This window comes from Gallinula chloropus, assembly GCF_964237585.1.
Source record: "Gallinula chloropus genome assembly, chromosome: 9".
Classification (NCBI taxonomy): domain Eukaryota; kingdom Metazoa; phylum Chordata; class Aves; order Gruiformes; family Rallidae; genus Gallinula; species Gallinula chloropus.
The window spans coordinates 18,800,281-18,826,703 of record NC_140094.1 but is presented as its reverse complement, the minus strand read 5'-3'; the positions used below and the strand labels follow the sequence as shown (position 1 = coordinate 18,826,703).

The 26,423-nt window shown below is 59.0% G+C and overlaps 1 protein-coding gene across 1 annotated transcript; it reads right to left on the bottom strand.

The window, feature by feature from the left end:
• Positions 1–402: 402 nt before the first annotated feature.
• On the bottom strand, positions 403–25,902 carry TLE3 (TLE family member 3, transcriptional corepressor; the record flags this gene model as incomplete). The annotated part of the gene is made up of 20 exons (XM_084268036.1): positions 403–1,691; positions 1,985–2,061; positions 2,539–2,689; positions 3,678–3,825; positions 4,057–4,304; positions 4,429–4,678; positions 4,845–4,921; positions 5,508–5,683; positions 5,980–6,130; positions 6,262–6,417; positions 6,603–6,653; positions 6,900–7,019; positions 9,189–9,205; positions 10,448–10,652; positions 16,013–16,087; positions 16,546–16,608; positions 24,298–24,342; positions 25,471–25,534; positions 25,695–25,795; positions 25,879–25,902. The coding sequence occupies 20 exons, from the start codon at positions 25,900–25,902 to the stop codon at positions 1,584–1,586; spliced, it is 2,307 nt and encodes a 768-aa protein (XP_084124162.1). The 3' UTR covers positions 403–1,583.
• Between the last annotated feature and the right edge of the window lie 521 nt (positions 25,903–26,423).

Sequence of the window (26,423 nt, the reverse complement as noted above, 5' to 3'; positions counted from 1 at the left end):
CACCATCATCATCACCACCACCATCATTATTTTTTAGATCAGGTTAAAATGGACAAATTCAAATAAAACCCATAAAACTCCAGTATAAAAATCCTCTCCCGGATGCTGCAATACAGGGTGAGCGCTTCTGCTACACAAATACTTTTATTTCCTGGTATGTCTTCTCTTTTTTTTTTTTACTTTTTTTTTTGGCTTTTTTTGTCTCTTTTTTATCTCTTTTTTAACCCTTTAAAGTACAAAAGGCTGAACCGCCGGGCCCGTGCGGGGAGGGCTCTGCTCCATCGCAACCAGAAGACACAAGACCACGTAAAGCCCACAGGACCCCCCTAAACACACCCAGCCTCCCCCTCCCCTTTTTCCAGCCCCCCCCTTCCCCACCACCACACACAAACCCTACTTGTTAGTAAACTTTGCTTTTAAAAAAACTGTATTTTTTTTTTTTAAAGGTTTATCAATTCTAATTTTTTTCTTTTACTCTCATTTGAATACAAAACACATAAGTTGCTATTATCTTTCGTGGCTCCCTGAGCTGAATTTACTATGCTTTCTTTGAAATCACTCCTCATTGCTTCTGTCCGAAGACCAAGAAGGGCTTTGCGCAGGCGATCCCGCAGCGTGGGCTTCCCCTTTTCTTCAAACATCCGAGCACGGAAAACCAAAACCAAACATAAAAACCCCCCAAAAAATAATAATAATCCATATATAAAAACAAAACAAAACAAAACAAAAAAGAAAGGTGATTGTGTTGCTGATGTCCCATCAGTAGCTGAGGATCCGAGCGAGTCCCCCGCGGTCCCAGCAGCGTCCCACCATCACTAACACACCCAACAACGCACGGGTAACGACAGTAGGGAACAACTTTCACCAGTGGACAGCTTTGCTCAGCCTGGTTACGCGCCCGCACGGTAGAGTCACGTCCCAGCGGATGCATTTGGGGGGGGGGGTAACAAGGAAGAGGAGGAGGAGGAAGAGGAAAAAAATAACCAAAAAAATCAAACAAAAAAAAATCCTTTTTTTTTTAAAAAAAAAAAAAAATTGCCACCACCAAAACCATCAGTGGGATACAATTACAGCAGACGAAAAATACACAACTAGTGTACCGGGAGGGGTCCCCCACCCTTTCCAATGCTATTTACTAGTCCATTATTTACATTTTTCACAAGTCTTATGTAGGATGCACCAAAAAAAGAAAAAAAAAAGAGAAAAAGAAAAAAAAAAATCACAATAAAAAAAATGAGTCCTTTATAGTGCCACCAAAGCGCAGATGGAAAGAACCAGAAAAACCAGGAAAAAAAATAAAAATATTCGAAATAAACCCCCAAAAAAACCCTAAAACCAAACAGAAATCCGTTCAGGGCTCCAATGTGTGCCAGATTTGCAGACCTCCAAATAAATCCGGGTGTATTGTAGGCCGGGCCCTCGAGGCAGAGCCCCAGCGGAGCGTGCCAGTCCATGGTGGAGCCCTGGGGGGCTGCCCCATGGCAGCCCCCACCAAGCCCCTGGCTGCTCCCCGCCGGCCGGTCGCCCGAGTCCTGCGTCAGTGCCGGTGCTGGGAGTCGCCAGCTGTGCCATAAAATCCACCGTTAGTAGATGACCTCGTAGACCGTGGCCTTCTTGTCACCAGAGCCCGTGACGATGTACTTGTCATCCGCTGAAATGTCGCAACTCAAGACGGACGAGGATTCCTTGGACTGGAAAAGGAGGGGGGAGTTGGGAAGGGTGGAAGGAAAGAGAACCCATCAGTTCGGTGGCCCAAGGAGGCTGCCACAGCCACCTCGCACAGAGCAGCATCGTGCCGGTGACATCACCGCATCTCGCGGGCTGGGGAGCAATCCAGCCACCCCTAGAGATGATGCCCAGGGATCTGGGAGCCAGGGAGCGATCCAGCCACCCTCAACAGAGTTTCTTCCCCCACCCACCCCAGATAATGCCAAGAGGGGTGCAGGTGCAGCCCATCCCCCTTGCCCAAGATGCAGCTCCCTACCTGGAAGATGCTGGCGCCGTAGGGCGTCCTCCAGGCGTTGAGCAGGTTGTCCTTCCCGGTACTCACAAACCATTTACCTGTGCCAGGGACAGATGGTGTCAGCAGCCAGAAGCTGCTGAGGACGACCCTATCCATCCCCTCGCCCCAAAACTCCCAGCCAACCCCCACCCCTGTGCCCTCTCCCTGTCCCTGGATGCTTCTGGATGTTCACCCTCAAAAAACAAGATTTTTTTGAGAAATTGGAAAAAGCCCTGGGGGGTTTCCAAGGATGCTCAACTCCAGCCCCGCTCCCAAGGGGATGTACCCTGCATCACCCTGCGCTCACACACGGACCAGCATCCATCACCTCCCACATTGCCAGGGTCTGCAGCCACCAATGAGCCCAGCTGGAAGGTCCTTTACAGGACAATCCTCATCCCCACCACCCATGAGACCGATTTGGTGGGAAGCCTCTGGTGCTCAGCCTCCCCTGCGCCCCAGCACCCACGCATCACTCCCTTCTGGCCACAGTCCTTGTGCAGACCACCGACGGAGCCAAGGCAGGAGCCGCTTACCGCAGTAGGCGAATTTGAGGGAGAGGACGCAGCTCTCATGCAGGTGCAGCTGGTACTTGTCAGGCTTCGTGTGGTGCAGCACTTCCACGTTGCTGCTCTCCATGCCCACCGCCAGCCACTCGCCCGTCGGGCAGTACCCCAGTGAGAAGATCTGGGGAGGGGGGGAATGGACATGGAGGAGGGCTCAGAGGGGGGATTGCACCCACCAGCTCTGCCTGAGCAGGCAGCAATTCCCCGCTGCGGAGAGATGCTGAGCGGGGAAGGATGTGGCCCGGTCCTCTTAAATCACCAAGCATCCCGTGCCACTGAAAGGGGGCTAAGTGACACTGTCAGATGGTGTCTGTCTGGGATGCCCCCCACACCCCGGCTGAGACAGAGCCCCATCCAGGGAGACCCCATTTCTCTCTGTGTGGAGCCAATGCCTTCCAGGCAGCCTCTGCACGAAGGAAACTCGGCAGCAAGGTGAAATAAACTCCAAGCCACGGCTGCTCATGGGCTGCAGAGTGTGGCAGGACGGCTGCCAGGTGCCAGCTCCATGATGGCGAGTGCCAATGCCAGCACCACAGGGACAATGGCTGGGATGCGGTGGTGACCTCGGTTGTGCTTCTGCCTTTCTCCAGTTTCACCAGCCGTGAGTCGGAGGTGGAAGCTGCTGGGCAGCCCCAGAGAGTTGTGGCAGGATTGGGAGCAGGGCAGCTGCACAAGACCTGCCAATGCCAGATGGCTCTGGCCCCATGGAGATCACTGTGCTGGCCAGGAGGGACGCGAGGTCCCAGCTCTGCACCTTCAGACAAGGGCTTGGGGAAGGTCTGGGGGAGGATGCAGGAGCTGGAGCCCTACAGCCGTCCCACCCACAGGGCACCCAGCACCAGCCTCCAACGCCTGTGGGCATCCCCGGGCGAGCACTGCTTCCCTGACAGGGGATCGGATGAAAAACCAAGGAAAGACAGCCAAAACAAGAGCCAGGGAGCCGGTGACACGCTGTCTACAAGCAATGCTCCGGGCTGGAAGAGCCCCTGGCCACACACAAGCCAGCTGCTGAGGGATAAACCCCTCTGGAGCTGCACAGTGAGGCCAGGACATCCCTGCCTCCCCCCTGCCTCCCATCCCTCCTGGGGCCAAGGGCATCCTGCGCTCACCTGGGAGGTGAAGTCGTGCTGCTGGAGCTGCCGCCCTTCCCGCAGGTCCCAGGACCTCACTGTGTTGTCCAAACCCCCCGTCCACAGCTTCGTACCGTCATGCGAGATATCTATGCAGCTGGCGCCGTCCGTGTGGCCTTGGAATTGCCTTCAACAGAGAGAGAACACGTGTCTTTGAGGGCAGTGCCAGCAAGGAGCACCCCAAGGGACCTGAAAACCGCAATGCCGGGGGTTCCCCGCTCCGAGCATCCCTCACCAGGACACACCATCCCGAAGCAGCTACCTGCCACCACCCCCAACACCCTTCAACACCCCAACGTGGCCAGAAAGACCCTGGTGACTGTGGCAAAGGGTGATCCCCGGTGCTGCTGGTGCCCACCTGACGAGCGTCTGGTTGTGCAGGTCCCAGACGGCGATGTTGCCGTCGCTGCAGCAGGAGAAGCAGACTTTGGCGTCGGGGCTGATGGCCAGGGCGTAGCAGGCGGGGGCGGAGGAGGTGAGCTCGGCCTTGATGCGGGGTGTGGGGGAGGCCAGGTCCCAGATGGTGAGCGTGCTCGCCTCCCCTCCCACGATCAGCGTGCGGCCGTCGGGAAGGAGCTTGCAGGAGCGGATGTAGTTATCCCTGTTCTGGAGGGGACAGGGGTGTTGGCAGGAGGATGGGGAAGGATTCCCCGCATCAGAGAAGGGGGGAAAAGCCAGGGGCAGGTGCATGCATGGGGACCAGGAGGCATGCTCCACCCTGACCCCTTACCAGGCAGTCCAGCTGGGAGATGGGGCTCTTGCTGCCTGGCTGGCTGATGTCCCAGATCTTCACGCAGCCCTTGCCGCCGGTGTAGACGTGCCGGGTGGGGTTGCTGATGGTGACAGCGCACACCACCTCCCCGTGGCTCAGCGTGTTGATCTGCCGCGCGTGCCGCGGGATGCCGGGACCCGCCAAGGCGTCGTGGGGAAAGGGCACCGGCTGCATCTGCCCATCAGCGCTCACGTGGAAGGAGTAGGCTCTGCCAGGGGAGGGCAAATGAGGGGAGGGCTCAGCCCCAGAGGTACAGGTTTGGGGCAGACCCAGCCTAAGGGGAGGGCCAGGGTCGTGCCTTGCCAGGGGCTCGGCCGGACCCAGCTCCCAGAGAAGCCCCCACCCAGCCAGGAGAAGGACCAAGAGGGGCTTACGGCTTCCCGCCAGGGATGGAGGCCAGGCTGGAGGGCAGGCCGGGGGCTCGCATGGGTGGGTGCGGGTCGAAGCCAACCTGCCAAGAGAGACACAGTGGGTGAGGCCAGGCATGAGCCGGGCACCTGAGCAAATACCTTCCCCACCCACTCAGTTGGTCCCTCTTCTCCCTGCGCTGCTCCATAGGTACCGTTAATTCTCCCTGGCCCAAAGCAGAAGGGCTCAGGAAGCAGCCAAGGGCTGCAGGACCCCCGGGGAAGGAGCAGCCAAGCCCTATCCAGGATACCATCTCCCTAAACCCCCATCACCACAGTACCAGCAGCCCTTTGCTTCTTGCCTTTGCCTGTGTTTTGCCCTAAAACACACGACTGGGTGCTCAGAAAGAGCAAGGGGGAGGGGGCTGCACAGCGGGTTCCCCCCACCCACGTGGTGGGGAAGGATTCCCCTCCCCCAGGTAGCAGCATCACCCCATCAAGTGGCATCTCCACACCCAGCACCCTCGTAGGGCGGCCGATTCACAACCCAGCCAGTGAGGAGCCCCAGTTTCACAGCAAAGACGGAGCAGCAACCCCCAACTCCCACCCCCACTCCCCCAGCCACCTCCCCATCCCCACCGGGAGCGAGAAAAGGAGCTAAAAAGTGCTACGTACAGCTCCAAAGCTCACCATTGGCGACCGGCCGTAGGCAGCAGCGGCGGCGGCGGCGGCGCTCATCTGCGGGGGGATGTTGTGGAGCCCCGCGTAGGCGCCGGGGCTGGTGAGCGAGCCGTTCATCTCGTGGTGCCCCATCATGGCGAAGGGAGCCGCGTAGGAGCCCGCGATGGAGATGGGTGTCCGCAGGGCTGAGGCTGTGGGAAGGAGGGTTGGTGGGGGGGACATGGTCAGGGGATGGAGCCTGCCAGCATCTAGCCCAGTTCACCCCTGGGGAGGGGATGCAATGGCTGGGTCCCCCTCCGCACCCCACCTCTGGCATGGGGACCACCTGAGCTGCTGGGACCCCCATCCTTAGCTGGACAAGGTCCTCAGTAACACTGACTCCCCCCAAATAAGTTCCTGGCCTCCCAGCAAAAGCTGCCTCTCCCCGCAGTGGCGGGCACAGACTGAATCCATGCAGGGAGAGATGCAGAGAGGGGGGCACCGAGGGACCAGTACCCACCCAGGGGGTCCATGCCGGTTGGCTTGCCGGGCATCGGCCGCAGCCCCGGGGTGCTGCTGGTCCCCGGGGTCGGAGCATCGTTCCTCGGCGTCGGAGTGTTCGACTTGAGCCCAGGCGTCGACGACTTGTCGTTCTGGATGGAAAGAAGGGACGAGGTTCCACCACCAGCATCTGCAGCCCCTGCTCGGTGCACCCCCAGACCTGGGGGAGCACCCACAGCCCCCGGGAGCGGCCCCCCCCTCCCCAGCAGAGCGAAGGACGTACGTGGCCCAGGTCTTTAGTCTTGGAGGAGGGAGTGCTGCTGGAGGAGGCGACCGAGGCCGGGCTGTTTGGAGCATCCCCCTTCTTCAGCCCACGGGCTTTGTCTATGCCGTTCTCTGGGGGGGAGTGGGCTGGGCTGACCCGGGGGGTGGCAGGGTCCTGCGAGACACCAGAAAGCATTGGCACCCCCAGCAGTGGGAAGGGGGGTTCCCCCCAGCTCCTCTTTCAGGCAGGAATCAGGCCAGTGTCGGGGAGTCCCTAAGGCATCACCCTCCGGCCCCCACCCCAGGGTGCCATGGGGAGAGGTGCACCCCTGCCAAAGCACCCCAGTCGCCATAGCTCACCTCATTGGAGACATCAACCACCAGGTCATCGCTCTTGTCACCATCACTGTCCTGAAAGACACAGAGAGTCACATCCTGCAGAGAGCTGCTAAACCTGGGTGGGGGCGTGGGGAAAGCCCCTCCCAGGGAGCCCAACATCCCCTCAGCAGTGTGCACAGGTCACCCCCACTGCTCTTCAGAAGCTTCCCACCCAAAATCCTGCCCGAACAAATGCTGCACACCCCATGCCTCGCGTCACCACGTCCCCCAACCGCTCCCAGCACCCCCCCAGCAGCAGGACCCCCCCCCATCACTCACATATCGGCTCATGCTGTCCTTCTCCTCTGCTTTCCGCTTCTTGGAGTCGATGCTGTAGTCTGTGGAGCTCCGGTGCTTCTCACTGGCTCTCAGGCTTTCCGAGGGCGACACGGAATTGTTCTGTGGTAACAGACATGAGGGTTTGGGTTAGAAACAGGTGGGAATGGGACTTTGAAGGATGCAGCTTCAAGAGTGCCACTAAGAGCCCTCCAGCCAGCACCGAGCCCGAAATCCAGCCCTGCCCTAGACTGTGTGCCCCCCACAGCAGGGCAAGACCCCCAGGGCCCATCATGCCCAAGCTGGGGACAGGGTCCAGCCTGGGCTGGATGACATCCAGTGCCACTGCGAGCTTCGCTTTGAGCCCTGGGGATGCTGCTCCCTCCCAGCAAGGCTGCTCGTGGCCCTGTTTCCTGCCCAAATGCAGCAGGAAGGAAGAGAACACAGGAGAAGTGGGGAGCAAAGGGGGTATGGGAGGATGCAGCGAAGGGCAGAGCTGCACTCCCCTAACCCTGACCCATCTCCATCCTCTGCCCCTCCTTGGGAGGAAGCACCAGAGCTTGGCGTGGGCAGGGGAAGGGCTCTGCACGAGGGCTGGCACCCATGGGTGCTTCCCCTGGCATGGGCAGAACTGGAGCCGGATCCCCAGCATTCGTTATGAGGGGCAAAGGCACCGCTTCTCCCCAGCACCAGCTGAGCCGCTCCAGCAGCTGAAGGGTATCCAGAAAAACATAAAAACTTGGGAAAACTCCACATCACCAGGAGCAGTGGGGCCCAGCACCCCATGGCGCAGGGCAGGGGGGCCATTCCATGCCCTCTTCAAACACAACACCCCGGAAACGCCAGCATTCCCGGGAAAGCCCCTCACGTGCCAGGACTGGGGGCAAAACCAGGCTTGAGAGCTCCGGATAAAGCAAATCCCAACCTCACAGATGCCCCTCAGGCCACTTCTCCGATAAACCACAGTCCCTTCCCAAACCCACCATCACTTCCCATCACACAGCATCGCCCACACCCCGCCTAAACCCAGAGCTGTGTCCGAGCTCCTCCACCAGCCTTTCTTCCCCAGCTGAAAGGGAGAACTAAAGCAGTTGGTGTTTCTCCCTGGTACCCAATGAGCAGCTCTGGCGAACACCGGGCTCTTTCTTCTCAGGCAGTCATGCCGAAAACCCCGGCGGCTCCCGGAGGCTCACGCCGGGCGTTCCGAGGCATCGATCCATCCCGCCCGCCGCTGGACCGCCGCCAAGGAACTCAGTGTTTTTTTCACTGCACAGGCCAGGCAAGGGAAATCTGACTGACTAACTCTGATTACCGCCAGCATTAAACCTCTCCACAGGGAATACCCCGGATTTTATTTTATGGATCAGGAGCCTTCCCATCACCCGGCAGCCCCCCCCCCCCACCCTGCCCCACTGCGGGAGCAGATTAATGATGCTCCATTCCCTGCTTCCCCCCACTCCTTAAATGGCACTTTTCTTCCCCCCTGTTCTCCAAAGAGCCATTTGTGGGCTGAGGGATGGCAGGAAATCACCGCGAAGCCGCAGCTCGGATGGGCTTTTTCTCCTACCAGCCCAAGGAACAGGGTGCACAGGCTCTCCACGGGGAGGGCAGCCCCCCACAACGCTCCTACCAGCATCTGCCCACCAGAAAAAACAGATTCCCCACCATCTCCATCCACACTCAGGGGCCTGTAACCCAGCCAAACCCAGAACCAGGCCGGTGCTATAACACCGAGGTGTCGGCAACCGGGATGCGACCGGCGACGGGCGCCCTGCGCTGCGGTGATTGAGCTGGTTAGTTAACTGCTTGACCTTCCAAGTCCTACTTAACGCGGCGTAATAGCTGAAAACCCCCCATCCAGCCAGATTAGATGACCCAAGATAATAGAAGAGTGATCAGGAATAAAATAGCTTCCCTAATCGCTGGGGGATTTTAATTTAGCCCCGCGGACCTGACCGCGCTCGTTCACGGGGCTTAGGCGATGGAAACCCAATCTCCAGACTCTGCAGCAATCAGGGAGGTTTAAACCCAAATCTCCTCACTTCACTCACCCCAGCACAGCTGACAGCCCAGAAGAATTCCCAACCTGGGGTGGGTGGTGTGTGGGGTGGGTATGTGGAGGGAATCTTGCCTATTTTCTTTTTGGGTTGGGGTTTTTTTACTAAATAACCGGGAGAAGCATCCCCACAGCTCTTGCACCCCCTGAAATGTGGGTCTGTAAACCAACAGATGTGACAAAACCAGGCAGCAGCCACAGAAATGGGGGAAGATATTAAAAAAAGGGGGACTTACCGCGCTGGAGTCTCGCTCTTTGGGAGGGAGCCAGTGTCAGAGGTGAGGGCATGACCCAAACGAGGAGAAGATGGATAAATAAAGCAAGTTAGAGTGAGTGTAAGAAAGGAACCTCAGGGCTCCTCCCCACAGCTCTCCTGCCTCAGCCACAACCCGACCTGAGCTCTTTGGCTGTGCTGTGAAATTCCCACCCCACATCCGTCCAGCCAGCCAGCCAGCCAGCCCCCCCCCTCGTTCTGCCTGTGGGATTTATCTGGGGAAACAGAGGAAAGGGGAAACGCCTGGAAAAAGAACAGCATCTGCTGATGACTCTTGGACCCAAAGTCAGACCCCAGAGAGGGTCCTGGCCGCCAACTGCTGCAGACACCTTGGTAGGACGTGGTTTGACCCCCCATTTCTCCCCACACAGCCCTGTTTTCCCTGGGATCTCCCAGACATTTGAATCCACACAGAAAAACAAACAGAACCAGAGAGATGCTACTGGTGGTTTCTCCTCTGGGGGTTTCTCCTCTGGGGAGGAAAACCACCCCAAATCCATTGGCAGCAGAGCCGAGGGCTCTGGGGGGCTGCGGGGAACCACCCTACCATGGGATGTGCTACAGGAAGGGTCCAGGGGTGTGAGGAGCATCTCCCACACTGGCAGTGCACAACCAAGCTCACATGCCCTTTTTCCCCCTCTAAAAAATCAGTTTTATCACTATGAGGGAGAAAACCAGCAGGCTGGCTAGTGAACATTGCTGGTTTCCAGCCCATCAAAAGCCTCTGGCAGTGATGGAGAGGAGGAGGAAGGCTGGTTGCCCATTAGCAGGGACACAGGATGCCTAGTGAGACTGTGTCAAAGTCTCTGAGGACTCAGACCCACGTGGGAACAGAGGGGACACGCAAACAAATGGCCCAGCCAGCCATCAGCATTGCTTCTCAGGGCCATCTGCATCCCCTGCCCTAAGGGAGCAAGGTGCAGCGTAGGCTGGACAGAGACCCCCTCCCAAAGCCCTCTCCATCCCCCCAGCCTCAGCGAAGGTGAAAGCAGGGAAAGCTCTGCTGTATTGCCTACAAGCTGCTGCGGGGAGTAAACAGCCCCTTGGCCACCCTGGCTGAGCTGAAGGGGCTCTGAGCATCACTTCAGGATGGCCCCATCCCCAAAAGCACCACCTGCCCCCACCACACAAGCCCACTCCCCACAGCCAGGGGAGCAGAGTTGTGCCCAGACCGGGGTATCTCTCACAGGAGGCTGCATCAACACAGCCCCTTGCTCTCACCTCTGTGGTCCAGGTCGTGATGGTTTTTCTCGTCCTTGACGGCAAGGTGTGCCTGGCTCCCCAGGGCGCCCAGGGCCAGCAGCCCTGAGCTGCTCCCGGTGACCGGCGGGATGCCCGGCGGCTGGAGACCCGAGGGATGCGGCGGCAGCTGGACCGGGGGCCCGTGGGCAGCGTGGGAGAGGTGCTGAGCCTGGAGCTGCTGCTGCTGCAATGAAAGCACCAGTGAGCCGGGGAGGGGGCAGTGGGACCGGGCTGGGGGGTGTTTTGAGGCATGGCAGGAAGGGGCATGCTCGAGGCGATGCCCGGGGCGGGGGGCTGCCATCGCCCCGCTCTGCTGTCTGGAAGGAGAAGCCCCGTTAGCAGGAGGGACGGAGGGTCCCGGGGACGATCGCCGCTGCAGCCGGGTGGCACACGCGTGTGCACAGCACAAGCACACCCAGGGCTGGAGCGCAGGAGTCATCCTTGGTTCCAGGCAATCTACATCATCGCTACCAGCCTGGCTGGTTTTGCTTCTCCATAGATATTAAGCAAATAAAATAATCCAGAGATTCCACCCAGGATCCAGGTCTGGCCGGAGCACCCGGGATGCTCACAGCCCCCCAGAAAGGGAAAGTTCTGCTCAGCTGCTCAGGAGCAGCTTTAAGGCATCCAATGGCAAGAACTGCTGCACAGCATCTACACCCCATCCTGCCACCCCTGTATCCCTGTGAATGGCCAGACACCCCCTGCACTGGAGCTGGCTGAAGCCTCTCCCCTCACAGCCCCCAGCCCCGCCGGGAGGGTGCAGGGTGCCCCAGCTACGCTTTGGGGAGCCACGGCCATCCCCGGGTGCATGCATCCAGCCCCGGGGAATGCCTGCTGGCTTTTAGCTGGAGTATCTGAGCTACAGCTTTGGGGAGAGGGGGCCAAAACCTCCACACACCCCCAGTACTTCTGTGTCAAACGCACACTTGAGAAAGAGCCAGGCGCTGGGACAGCCCCCTGAAATACCCCAGGGAAGCCACAGGGGTGGGTTTAACCCCAGGGATCAGGCACCCAACTTTGCACAGGGCACAACTCAACGCCACCACACCTGGGAGCTGCATTTTCCTCCTCCCACCAGCACAGAAGGCCAGTGCCTCCCCAATACCAGCAGCCCCCATGCCTGAGGTGCAGCAAGCAGCATCGCAGTTAAGGCAGGGGTACCAACCCCTGGGCCCGGTGAGGCCATGTACCCCCCACGGCATGGGGTGCACCCTGCCCCCCCCCCCAGCCGGAGCCAGGATGCGGCTTTTTGGAAAAACCCCTGCACACAGGCCATGGGTTCAGGGGAAGCACAGCTTCCACCCCCCCGTGCCTCATGGACCTATTTTGGGGGGGCAGGAAGGGGTGACTCGCCATCACATGCTGCTGGGCACGGTGGGACCCGGCAGCCACTCGCTGCCTGCAGCGGAGCTGGGTGCTGGGAAAACGGGTGGGCGATGCGGGGCGGGTGGGCGACCCACACCTGCTCGGGGGCGAGGGGAATCCCCGGGCGGGCTGTGGGGAGCTGAGGGGCAGCGGGGGCAGCTCCCAGCAGAGGAGCTGCAGCATCTTGAAACACAGGATCTTCCCGGCAGCGCAGAAGCCGGAACGATGAGGCAACCCGGCCTCTGCGGTGCTGGCAGAGGAAGCGCACCAACCATCGTGTCCTCAAAGGCAGGAGCTTCTGCTGGGCTGCTCCGTGCATGGGGAGGGGGGAGAAGCATCCTTGGGATCACCCACAGAACCCTCAAACCAGGGCAGGGAGAGGCTGCTGGCAGGGTGAGGGGTGCAGCGTGGTGCCCTGGAGGTCCAAGCCCCAGGGGCTCTGCCAGATGGTGCCAACATTTCCGTGGAGCATCCCTCAACAGTAGACAGTGTAGCCTCCTCGCCATGTACATGTGCCAAGGTCAATCCTTGTGCCAAGGTCAATCCTTCTGATGCCAAACCCAAAGGAAATCTCAGTCCCACGTCATTCCCACCATCATGGTGCATCACAGCATCGCCCTGGAGAACAGCCCCAACAGCTTTCCATCACCATACGCTCCTCTCTCCATCACTGCAGGGCTGGGATGCACAGACACCCAAAGCTCCATCCTCGGCAATCACCAGCTCCCACAGCAGGCAGAAACACCAGCCACAGCGTCAAGCTCCTCCCAGGAGCTTCCCACTCCAGGGTGACAACCCCCAGCAGCAGGACCCCCCAAGAAAGGGGTGGGGGTGGCACACACAGGCACGCTGGGACCACGCAGCAACACTCTAGCCCAGCGACATTGGTGAAGTCTCAGCCTTGGCACAGTACCAGAAGGCAATGTGGCTCCATTGTGGAATGTGCGGTAGCACCAGGATGGGGCAGGAATCCCCACCCTGAGCCTCATGCTCCAGAAAACCCGTGGATTCTTCCATAAGCTGCCAGCAAATACATCCATCACACGGCTCAGGGGGAGCAGCCCCGCTCCGACACAGGGGACGGAAACAAATATCAAGACCCAACATCCCAACAGAGACCAAGGTGTCATTTAAAGGCATTTTTCCATCCTCCAGCCAGCAGGAACCAGGGAGCAGAATCCATTGGGAAAGCCTCCTCGCTGCGCTGCTCTGGTTCCACGCCTCGTCCCTCCATCCGGCGTCGGGGCCGCACTGCCCACAGCTCCATGGGGCAGGGAAGATCACGCCGTGGGGCTGCAGCTGCCCATCCCAGACACCGTATTCCCAGTGGGTCAATCCCATGGCGAGGAGGTGATGACAAGCTGATGAACACAGGGCACGTCCCCACTGCTGGTGAGGGTGCTGGTGCTTGCAGTGCCGTAGGATCCCCGCCACCATCTCCACCGTCACTCTGCCATCCACACACGTTATCCTGGCGACACGTGTTCCTCCTGCTCAGGAATCGCTTCCTGGAGACTCCATAAAGGGGGACAAAACCCTCCTGGGACCCCCTGGCACACCAGGGCTCGGCAACGCTGCTCACTCGGTGTCTTCTGCACTGGAAGCCTCCCCTTCCCCCCAGTGTGCTCTCCTCTTCCCCAGAAAAGGCTGTTTTTAAAATCCAGGTCCTGTGGAGGCTTGTGGCAAGCGGCCTGGGGAGGGCAGGCAGCAGGGGCTCTTCAGCTGCCCTCACCACCCAAACGCAGCCCCATACAGGGAGGCACCCTCCCTGGGACAAGATGGGTGCTCCCCTCAACCACCCCAAGCAGGAGCAGGGTCCTGCCCAACAAAAATCCAGTGTGGGCTGAGGGCTGCCTTCGGAGCAGGGACCTTCCCGCACCCCCCTTCAGCATCCCCAAACCAAAGGGTGGCCTCACACCCACTCAGGATGCTCAGGGGTTTCTCATCTGCTGGCAGGACTCCAAACCAGACTGACCCCCACCCCTCGCAGACTCCAGGACATCATCCCAGCTGCAGGAGGGTGCTGGCCAAGGCACTGCAAACCCATCCCCGGTGACAGCAGGGACATCAGCATCCCCCAGCCCACCCAGCTGGGAGATGCTCGGGCACAGAGATGTTTTCCTTCTGGGATCCCTGGAACGTGCCAGACAAATATGGGTAAGATATGAAGAGGTTACGATTTACGAGAAGGGCTGGCAAAGAATATCTCGTACGTAGAGTGGTTTTAATTGGATTATGTACATCATGCTTCATGCCTTTGTTAACCAATTTAATGGTTCACCACTTCAGTTCACCACTTGCGTTAAATTTAGTAAAGTAGTCTAATCATTTCCAGAGCTATAACCAAATCAAGGGCTCGATTTCACAGAAGCCTGAAGCGGAGGAACTGTGAGACAATGGCCTAGATGCATAAAATTAACAGTTCTTGACCTCAAAAGGGGCAAGAAAAGGGAGGTTTTAGGGATTTGGTGGGGGTTTTGTGCCTGTTTGGTTCACAGCACCTGCACTGAGATGCTGGCGCAGCGGATAAACTGTCACCTTCCCTCGCTGCCAGGCCTGGTGGGAGACAGCAGAGCATCCCTGTGCCCTCCATGCTGGTGGCCAGCTCCCATGGGATGTGGGGGGTGCAGGTCACTGCCCTCTTCCACGCCAGAGCAAACACACACAAGTGACCCTACCACAGCCACACGCACAGCGGGGACAAACTCTGATGGGAAAACCCAAACCCCCCCCGGTTTTGTGTCCCGGGGGGCCCGGGGGTGACACCAGGACAGACACAGAAGCCATCAAGCAGCACAGACCTGCAACCCAAACCCAGCTCCAGAGCGCACAGCACATCGGAGCTGAGCCCCTCAGCGCAGGGCATCACCCCCCACCTCCCAACAAGGCGCAGCGGGGTTGTGTTGGGGGAGATGCTCCCATTGCCCATCCTGCCCGGACCAGTTCCCCACTCCGCCCCCGCCACCCCCAGCTGCCCCCAACTCCTGTAAGTCCGTCAGGCGAAGCGATTAAACGGCCGGCTGCCTAACGACAGGATGACTGGCGCTCAGACGTGAGGAAGCAATTACCTCGAAAATGGGGGTCACCGGCCCCGCTCGTTTGCCTTAATTGAATTCCAATATCTGCCTGGGCTCCAGGCTGAGACTGGCAGCAGCTCGAAGCCGAGACCCTCCCTCGCTCGCTGCCTCTGCCACGGATACCCCAGCCCAGCACAGGCAAGAGGCCAGGCAGCTGCACCGTGCTGCCCATGACCCCACACAGACCCAACAGGACATGGTCCCGTGCCCAGATCGCTCCCTAAGTGCCACCATCACGAGGGGACCTGGCTGTGGCTGAGGTTTTCCCTCATCTCCGGAGCACGACCCTACACATGGTGGTACCCCAAAACATTGATGTAAGAGCAAGTTACACAGAGAATCACAAAGCTCCTTGTAGATTAAGAACAAGCGCAAATAGTTAACTCAAAAAAATATTAAAAATCAGTGTTTTGTGGAAAACGAAACCCCAAAACCCCAAAGGAGCTCTGGAGCCACCTCCCCTGGACACCGGCTGGGGACACTGGTGTCCCAAGGTTAAGGAAGCTCCCAGGAGCAGGAGATTCGCTGTGGGACTGAGACATTACATCAGGAAAGAGACAATTGAAATGGTTAAGTCTTAAAAAAAGAACAAACCTCCCCAAAACCCAACTGCAAAAACAACCCCCCCAAACCCCCATCCAAGATGCACGAGAGAGCAAAGGGCCCGGGCGGGCGGGAGCAGGTCGGGCCGTGGGTGGAACACCGACGCCACGGAACACGCAGCACATCGCACATCAACAGCACACGCAGAGACACGCCTGGGCTCAGGGGGCTCCGGGAGGGCTGCAGGGGGCACCCAGCCCCACTCCCCAGGCTCTCAGGGAACATCCAATTTGGCTGCCGGTGCTGAATCAGCACCCAGGGAGAGGGGGGGTTATTGGGCTGCCCCAAAGGTAGGTGCTGCCATCCCCCCCCGCCCCATCACTTGCTGCCGGATTGGGGGAGTTTGGGTGGTTTTGGGGGGCTGTGGGATGGCTGGAGTGCTGCAAGCCGCCCTTCTTTAACCCAGCCTGAGCGCAGGAGTGCCTCTGGTCATGGTAAATGATAGGAATAAAAGGGGTATACACACGGTGAGAGGCAGATTGGGAAGTCCACGTACCCCGATGATAGCATTCAACTCCGTCATTGTCACTTGCTTGGCACGCTCAACAGCCTGTGCGACTTGCTGTTGGTGCTGTGGAGACAGAGAGGGGCATGGGGCCAGGTCAGAGCTGGGCACAGGGGCTCCAAGATGCAACATCACCCCCCCCACGGCCCCCCCATAGCCCCTCAGCAGCCCTTCGCTTGGCTGTGCTTTGCTCCTGAGCGCAGTAGCCTGGGCACAGCCCTGAGGCAAGGGCCACAGGCAGACCCTGCCACGGCCAAGTGAAGCCCCCTGTGGAGTCTGGCTTCCTCCCACTATGGGGTTTGGCTTCCCCCCCTCACTCCAAGGGCTTTGCAATGTGGGATACATGCCCTGTTTCTCGCTGGCACCCCAGATCAGCCCCTCACCCCCAAACACCAAATTCAGTAGGAGTGGGTCCAAGAATCCTCAGAAGCCCCACCCCAGCCTCCCCCAAGGAACACACTGACGCCTTCCTGGGGAACTCCCAGGAGAAGCATATACCCCGTGGGGTGTGAAAGCACCCTTACCTCTTGTGACAGAAAAGGCATGATCTGGGCTAAAATCGTGTTCAGTCTTTTAGCAATTTCTGTCTGGAAAAGGGGAAGAAGAAAAACCAACCGTCAGCACCAAGCAGCCTCCAGCAGGCTGCACAAGGCTTCCCAGCAGTGGCACCGTGCATCCCCTCCCCATGCATCCCCTCCCTGCCCCCCCCCCACCCCCAGCCACGCAAGAGGAAGTGGTTGACTCCCAACTGAGGTGACAAAATCTCCAGGGCTGTGGCCACGGTCCCCACACCCTCGGGACAAGTCGGTCCCCTTCCCGTCACAGAACTGAGCATCACAGCCAGGGGCTGCTCCCAGTTCTTCCCCCCGACACACACCGCAAAGCTGATGCCGCTCAGGCTCCTGCCACCATCCCCATCGTTGAGAAACCCAACCCACAATCGCTGACACTCATCAGCCTGGCCATGTTATCAAGGAGCCCGACACCACCCCCACGGGGTCAGGTTGAGGTTCCCTGCAGGTCGGGGACACTTTCCTGGAGCAGGGGCCAGGAGGTGCCATCCTGCCCTGTGCCACCCACCCCAGGGATGCTCCCGCTCGGAGCAGCCGGCTCACTGCTGCCCGGCTCCCAAGAGTTAACGCCGGCTGCTCCGCGGCCGAGGCAGCTGTTAAAACAGCTTCTGGTCCAACTCAAACATGGCCAGAGCAGCCGCAAGGATCCAGCACCGCAACAATGGCCAGAGCCGGGCGCTGGCACAGAATCAAACACCCAGAAATTCCTTCCGACAGCCCTGAGCCGCTCGTTATCAATAACCAAGTGATTAAACCAGGTCTCGCTCCAGCCTCCCCAGTCAGCAAGGTGTCTCCTCCTCAAGACAGCCAGAAGCCAGCCCCTGCTCAGAGAGTCCCTGGGAGCTCCCCAAATCACTGCCCCCAGCCCCCTGGAGCTTTGCCCACCCCCATCCCAGGGTGCGCCCATAGCAGCTCTGATCTCCAACCTGGAGAGGGGCTCTTAGCCCCCAAATGCTGCAAGAAAAAATAGATTACTCCCAAATATCCTAGTTCAGGGGGATAAAACATCCCAGCAGACCCCTCATCCCTTGCTCTGAGAAGCTAGAGCAGCCAGAGCATGTGGGTGGTCCTACAAGGTCAGCCCACCACTAGCCAACCTGCCCCCAGGTGACCCCAAGCAAGGAGGTGCCACGAGAACCCTGATGGCACCCCCATGGAGGGAAACCCCCACAGCTGGGACACCCACTGCAATGGGTCCCTGTGAACTCAGCACCTTCCCCACTTTCGGCTCCGAAGCCCCAGGGATATTTCTGGAGCTCATCTTTTCCCAAAGCTCCCCGGTGATCGCGTTACCCCCGATGCTTTTATTAGCCCGCCCAAGGGCCGGGAACACGCTGGGTCACAGCAGAGGCGTCAGGAAGCGACAACGCTTCAGACCCAGGTACCTCAGCCCCAGCAACAGGAGAGCAGCAGCTACCACAGGTGCCAAAGGCATGGTGCTCCCCAGAAAGGCTCCAGCCAGCATGAGCTTCCAACACCCAGCACCCACATCACCCGCTGACAGCTCCGCGCCCGTGACACTGGTGACGCTGCAAACACCGAGACCCGTCGCGGTGCCACGTCCGGAGGAGCCACATCTGGAGGATGCCACCTCAGCAGAGCAGCACCACTTCCAAGCAGCAGCAGTCCCACCAATACCCACACCGGTGCTCACAACACACTCAGCTCAGCGACAGGCAAACCTCCTTAAAGGCTGTTTCAGCACCGGGGCATCGATTAGGTTCTATATAAACTTGCAGCTCCATTAATTATTTATCCCTTCAGATGAAGCCTATTGGATCCTGGGCACAACAAGAGCTCGGTGCATCTATCGCTGCTCGGCATGGTTGCTTCTCCTGCTCCCAACAAGTTCTAGAACAAATTCCATCCATATTCGAGGTGGAAATGGCAGTGCCAGCACGAGGAGTCCCTCCTGCTCCGTGTCAGCGTGAAGGAAAAGCTGCAGCGTCTCAACTGGCCACCTCCACGGAAAAGGGAGGGAGGGAGGGTAGAGGCTGGCTTCTCCCTGGGCACCATCCAGCTCTAACATGGTCCAGACAAAGTGAGATGAACAAAGAAGACCCATCACCTCCATGCTTATATCCGATCCTGCCCAGGGTTCGAAGAACAACCTGATGCCCTGCAAAGAGAGAGACTTCCCACGCGGGACTCTCTGAGCAGCGAGGGATTAGATGCCCAAAATACCACATTCCAACCAGGAGGGCTCCTGCGGACATAAACTTCACCCCTTCCCTTCCCTATGGAACTCCAGTCGTGCCCCATTCAAGGTTCCATCGGGAGCAAAGGGGGATCCCTGGCACACCAGGAATACAGGAGGGTTTAACGCCTGACCCCTTCCCCTAACAGGGCTCACTCATCACCTCGTTTCACAGTGGCAGAGCCCCCCCAAGCCCCTCTCCTCGAGCCACTCCTGCCAAGAAAAACCTCTGCTCCCCCACCACAGGTTGCCATGGCAATGGCAATCCCAGCCTCCGTATCCCCTCCCAATGCCCTGCATCTTTGCTGGACCACGTTGGACATCACTAAGATGGGGGGGGAGGCTGCAAATGAGGGATGGATGAAAGACCACGGGCCGCACAGGGCAGCCTGGGAGAGGCACCCCCCCTCAACAGCCCAGCACCCACAGGAGCCGCACAGCCGGGCAGCAGGATGCCGACGGACGCTCTGTGCCGCTCGTTAGAAAGGGCAAGGAGTCAGGAGAACCTGAAATCCCAACTAATCCCTCTCCACCACCCACCACCCCCCCCTGCCTTGCCAGGAATCCGACCCACTGCTAGACAAGAAACACTTCTGGGGTGGCGTTTTGCAAGCAGGGGGGGTAGAGAGGGGGATCAGAGGAAACATTTGCACTGGTTATAAATCAAGAGCGAGCGCTTGGCCCCGCCACCCGCTCTTAAAATGGCCAGAGCGGCACCCACAGCTCCGAAGGGCACCGGGAGCTGGAGCAGAGTCAAGAGCCGGGCAGGGGCTCGGGCTGCAGCAGCGCGGCGGCATGGTGTTAAATAGCTGTGAGGCCGCTGTCCTGGCAGTGGCCCCCCCCCCAGCCCCCCGCCTTTACACCTGGACGTGGCAGGGGGAAGGTCAAAAATAGCTCTGCACAGAGCAGGACTGGATGGAGCGACCTGATAACTGCCCAAAGTGCAGGGGTGCGAGCAGAGCCCCTGCCCGGGGTGAGGGGGAACAGCCTGCACCTCATTGGGACTCCACATGACACCCCACAGCCGCCGCTCCCAACTACGGAGATGCTCGTGGCATCAAAATATCTCGTCCCCAGTCCCAGCTCTGCAGGCAAAGGGAGGCTGCAGGGCCACCCTGGCCCCACCATTGCCCAGGGGCTGCACCCTGGGCTGATCCCTTGGGCAGGACCCTGAAGCACAGGACCAGCCCCAAATCCTCCAGGGGGGTTGCAGGGTCTGGGAGCCCTTGGGACTGGCACTCAGCCATGGGAGGGGATGCACCTGCACCCCCCCCCCCCCCAAGGCCCTGCACAAGGCTCAAGTGTCCCACACCAGACAGATCCTCTGCGGACATGGCGTCAGAGGGGGTCACACCAGTGCCCCACACCAGCCCAACCAGTCTCCAAACAGATCTCGGGCCACACCAGACCAAACTCTGAGCTGCCACTGGTTATGGATCTACATGTGGGATGCAGACTGGAGATGAGGAGTGGCTCCGCTGACCCTTCCTCCTCCCTAAAACCAAGCCAGAACGCTACAAAGACTTTCCACAGCAAGCCTAACCCCAGTGCAGCTGAAGGCAATGGTCCACAGGATACAGGGACATGCACCAGCATCACTCCACAGCTCAGACAAGGCTCCCAGAGAGAAGCACCTTCCTGGACCCCCCATCTCTCTCCGGGGCTCCAAACCCACACATCAAGCACCCCAAAACAAGGCTTGCACCACCACATCCCTCCCACCGCCACCCCACCTCTCCCCATCACCGGGAGGGTGGCAGGGTAGGGCGGTCAGAGAAAGGCGAAGAGTAAATCACACCAGCAGTGAAGCACCCGGAGCGTTTGTTGGAGCTGGGATATTGTCTCTGTAAGCACATGAAAATCAGGCCCTTGAGCAGTGTGGTTCTCACTCCGGCGCACAATTACGGGTACTTTCAGCTGTCTACCACTATTTCAAGTGCTCTCTCCAACCGGGCTGTCAATGGCATGTTGAAAGCTATTTGTGGCTGCTATCGTTATTAGCAAAGTGGAGAGCTTCGCTGATGAGAATTAAATTCAGGGAGGGGGGGTGTGGAGGGGCAGGACACAACCCTTCATTACAGAATTATCACTGCCACCACCCAGGCTGCGGAAGGCGGGGGATGCAGAGACCACCCAGGACCCCCCAAAATCCAACTGGGACCCCTCAAAACCCACCTGGAGGTCCCCCCAACACCCCTCCCCCCCACCCCCACCCCCCCTGCCTAGTAAAGACAGGGGAGGGAGAGGAGAGAGGGACTAACAGCTATTCCCTTCTACCTCCCGAGACCCTGGAGCATCACGCTAACAAACGAGATGGCTTCTGAAGTATTTAGCAAATTATTACCTGGCACTCTCTGCTAACGAGCACAGCACAAAGTATATTGTGCTCCTGGAATATGCTAGAAAAAAAAAACACCAAATAAAAGCCTGCCTTCTCCTCCCATGGAAGTGTCAGGGGTGAGGGGGAGCTTGGGCTTGTTCCGAGCGGGAAGTGTTTAAGCAGGAAAACAAGAAGTGCTTCTGTGGAGAGTCCTCAGGCATTAAAAAAAAAAACACCCCCCCCAAACCACCAAGCAGCAAATCAGCTCAGGGGTTCTGCCCCCCAGGTACCCCTCTCTCCCCACCCAAAATTAGTTTTGCTTTTGGAATCATTGTTCCCTCTGATGGAGACCCGAATGGAACCAACGCTGCAACAACAGGGCAACCAAAGTTTCTCTACTAAACACTGATTGCCCTTAAAAATACACATATATATCTAAATATATATATTAAAAAAAATAAAGGGTTTTGCTCAAGCTTGAATAGAAAATTCAAACTCCAGGCCAAAGAAAGCCAAGCCTGGAGCTCCATTCAGCAGCAGGACTGCTGCGAGGAGCCATTCACTGCATTATATGCAACCAAGTGGGTAGTCACTTCCTAAATATTTCCTTGCATATGGAGTTGTTTATGAAACTGCATTTTTTTTTTTCCTTAACAAGAAACAAAATGAGAAGAAAGGGGGGAGGGGGGGGCGGAAAAACAACCCAAACCAAACCCCACAGAACCCACCCGCAGCCACATATGCGCACACTTAATATTCAGCGTAGAGGAGATAATCTGTTATATAAGCCCGCAGACAGACAATCCCCTTTTGCTTAAAGATGAAGTATCCATCAATGTTTGTCTCAAGCAGATGTAATCACAAGCAGTCAAGTCTGGAGGGCAGGACACTGCATGAATAATTCAAGCACTTCAGTCTACTTGATTGTGTGCAGATAAACACAAGTCAACCGCTAAACAGGTCAGCTGATGGACTTGTTTGTTCAGGACCAGCCACCCTCAACCAGATGCAGGCAGGACCACGCTGCAATTAGCGGCCGGATGCCTTTCGGGGGGATGCTGCAGCCCGAAAGAGGGGTGAACCCTCGCTGGGTACCAGCTCCAGGCCAAGCTCTCCCATCCCTCCGCTCTGTCTCGCCCCATTTTCGCCTGGAAGCACGCTGGGAGCGGCTCCGGCTGCTTTGTTTTCCTCCAGCGCCACGCACGTTGCTGTCAATTAAAGAACAAGACAGCTTCACCTCCCCAAACTTCCCCCGTCAGCCCCGCACTAGGCACGCAGCATATGTCACCAGGAACAACTAACGCAGGCGGAGGATGCTCGGCACAGGCTGGAATCATCCGGTGAAGATTTAGCCTGTGCCGAGCCGCCAGGCAAGCGAAGCTCCCGGCAAGGCGCAGGGACCACACGGGGCACTCCCTGGGCTGCCAACACCACGGCGTGGGAACCACCATCCAGCAAAATCCCGGGTCCAGAAGGGCAGCAGCATTCCCAGCCCTATGGAAAACCACCCTAGGGGCAATTTGAGGTGACTCCCATCACCCTCCAAAACCCATCCCGGACACTTCGCTGAGCCCAACACCACGGTGAGGACGCGCTACAGGACGAAGCGGATGATGGAGCAGCTCCATCCACGCAGAGCCAAAGCCAGACCCCATCACAGAGCCTCACCCCCCAGCCCCCAACGCTCATCCCACGGCACGGCTGCAACCATGCACCAGTGGGAAACACGCCGCACATCTCCGGGAAACACCAACTGCTTCCAGAGCACAAGAGAAAGCTCAAAACTTAGCATTATATGATGTTATTTCAGCATCTCCCAGCGAAACGCCATGGGGCAAAGCCACAGGGCACCAAGCAGCCAGGTGGCAAAAGGCGCTGCATCCCCCCTCCCAAAAGCATCCTGGCTTGCTCCTCCAACCCTCCTGGTCTTTCTGGAGAGGCTGAAGGGTTTGCAAGCAGGGATGGGGCCCTCACAGGAGCCCATCCCAGGTCTAAGCAGGAATGCAGCATTTGGGGGGCGTTTATGACACCCCCACACACTCCCCTCGTGCCCCAGCTCCTGCACAGCACCTCCAGGGCTCCCCACATCCTCTTGCAAGGATGCTTGTACCCAGGCAGCAGCGACGCCGAGGAAGAAGTGGGGATTATCCGCACACAGGGAGATATTTTTAAAAATCTCCAGACTAAGCAGTAATTATTTTCGTTACCCTGCGACTACAGCCTGGAGAGCTAAGGGGAAGCGTGCTCCAGGAAGGGGAGAGGCAGACCCACAGCCCGCAGGGTCGGCTCACCGCAGCGCTTCCCTGGCTCCGGAGGGTGATGCTGCCCCACCACTCCGAGCCCCACCACTCCGGATTCCCAACCTGGGCCCGTTTGCTGACCACAGAGTTGATGTCAACTTCTATCTGCTTTAAGTTCTTAATTAGAACTACTTCTAAAACCAGTAAGCAGCAGCAGCAGCACAAATAATCAGGTCTAATCTCAATAATAACTTTATTCCTTTAAGTTTTACCATCATGTGCCCAGCCTTTAGGCTCTTTACCTCTAATCTTATCAAGGTAGCACACCGCACTCTGCCACGGCCTCCTCTATTTTTTTTCCCCTTCAGGCAAGTTACGTATTAGAGGAGACTCAGGGAAGGGGGGGGAGGACACGAGCTGGGGGTGGGAGCATAGGTACCAAACATTGCTTCATTTTCCAGATGCAAAGGCAAATCTGTGACATTGAGCAAGGCCCCTGGAGCTATCGGTATCCCTGAAGATAATTCCCTCCTAAGTCTCACACCGCAGCAGGGTGAGTATCAGGGGTATGACCTTAGGAACGGCAGTGCTGTACCAACAACAAAACCAGAGGGAAACGCAGGAGATAACACTATTTTCTGAGCGCTGGGAACGTGCTATTCCAGGTACCGACCTCCCAACGTGGAAGGCAAGGCTGTTTTCACCTCTTCCCATGAGCTCTTTTCAAAACACCAAGTTTTTCCCGGAGATGGGCAAAAAAAAACCCACCCCCAAAGCCCCCCAAACCTGCTGTCACCCCTCTGCCACTCCCAGAGCTGCAGCCCTGAGTTATTCCCTGCTGTATTCCTAAAGGGTGATGGGAGATCCATCGATTGAGCAATCAATCAATTAATCAATCACACCACACCACCCCCCTCCGCCGGCCCAACACGCACATGGGTACTCACCTGCTTGTGCATCTCAATGTTCAAACCATACGACATCTCATAGTACTGGGGAATTAATAAAAGGGGGGGGGGGGGGGGGGGGGAGGAGGGGAGGGAAGAAAAAAGCCCAGAAGAATTGGAATTAATTTCACAGAAGGTATTTGCATAAGGTCGTTACCAAAAAGCATCCCGGTCTGAAGCAGCCCAGGAAATTTCCCCTGGCAACACAGAGATGCGCCCACGGGTGAATTGGCGTGTGTTTAACATGGGGACACTCCTTTTTTACTCCTGTTTTCTCCTCCTAAGCTACTTAGGGAAACAAAGAGGGGCAGAGCTGCGCGACAGGCGCCTGCACGGCCCTGGCAGAACAGGTACAGCCCGTCCGCTGGCCCAAAACCCAGTTTCTCACTGGGGGGGGTGGATTTATTCCCCGTACCGCTTGTGGGAGCGCCCCGGCCCCCGCTTCCCCCCCTCCAACCTGCCGGGAAAGGGGGTGCTGGGGTACCACCGAGCCCATCGACACCCCCAAGGTCCCGCCCCGGGGCCCTGCGACACGAATTCCGCTTCTGCGGCAGCCGGGGAGGGGGGGGCGGAAAGAGGGGAGGGGGGTGTGGGGGGGGGGGATGCCCCGGGACGGCACCGCGGCGGCCTCACCCCGCTCTGAGGGGGCGGAGAGGGGACCCAGCTTAGGGATGCCCCCCGGGATAACCCCCCCCGCCCCGGTGCCGCTTGGTCCTGCCCCCCCCCCCCCCCCCTCCCCGGGGCCGCCGGCGCCGGCAGAAAGGGGTTAACAGGAAACTTGTTATTGCGCTTCCAGCCGCCTCGGTCTGTGCCGCGTCCTGGCACCAGCAGAGAGCGGCGGGCGAGGGCAGGGCAGGCAGCGAACAGGCAGGGCAGGCAGGCAGGGCAGGCAGGGAGCAGGCAGGAGGAAAGGCAGGCAGGGCACGGCACAGGCAGGAGGCAGAGGCGGCAGGGCAGAGCACCCAGAGCAGAGCAGGGCAGGCACCCCCCCCTCCCTAACCACGCCGGGGCCACCGCAGCCCGTGTCAGGGTCCCCGGGCAGGCAGCTGCCCGTTCCGTAGGGGGTTTCCCCCCCCCCCACTCCTCCCTCCCCTCCCCTTTTCCCAGCGCACGGCTGGGCTACCAGCTAATGACATTTACAGCCTGATCCGAAATCTGATTAAAGTCTCTTACCATAACGTAATGGCGCTGCATTTCTGTCTTCTCGTTCGCCAGCTTATCATACTCCACTTTCAGGCTGGGGGGGGGGGGGGGGAAACGGAGGGGAAGGAGAGAAGGGGAAGGGAGGGGGGGCAGAGCACAGGGGTGAGACCCCGCGGGCAGGGAGGGCAGGGGAAGGCAGGGGAGGGGAGCGGCGCTGCCCGCAGCCGCGCCCCGGTCCCCCCCCCCGGGCTCACCTGTGGTACTGGGCTTGCAGGAACTGGAACTCGTCCTTGATCCGGTCGCAGGACTCGGCTACGGTGAATTTGAAGCCCGGCTGGCCCGGCTGGTGCGGAGCCTGAGGGGAGAGGGGCTCAGCGGGCGAGATGGGGGGGGAAGCGCGGGGAGGGGCGAGGGGGATCAGGGGCCACCGGGACTCACCGGGTGCCGGCCCTGGGGGTACATGGCAGGGCTGGGGCGCGGTCACTGGAGCCAGCCGCGCCGTGCCTCGCTACGGCGATCGCGACGTGCGCTGCTGCTGCTGCTGCCCGCCGGCCACGGAGCGCTCCCGGAGAGGCCGAGAACTGGAACAAAGAGACGAGAGGAAAGTCCGTGCGGGGGGCGGAGGAGGGAGGGCGGAGAGGGGGGGGTGTGGGGTGTGGGTTGGAAGGGGGGAGCGGGCCCGGCCGGTCCGGCTCGCTGCGTTGTTTTTCCTCTCTTACCCCCCCCCCCCCCCCCGCCGCCTCCCCGCACCGCACCGCGCTGCCGGGGAGGCGCTGCGCGCCCGCGGAGCTGAGCTGAGCTGAACCGAGCCCGGCCGAGCCGCCCGCAACCGCCGCTCCGCCGGGGTTGGGTACTGAGCCCCCCCCCCCTCCCCTCTCCTCTCCGCCCCCCCCCGCCTCGCCTCGCCCCGCGGCTCTCCGCTTCCTCGCCCCCTTCCGGCACCCGCTTTCGGAAAAGCAGAAAAATAAATAATAAATACACAT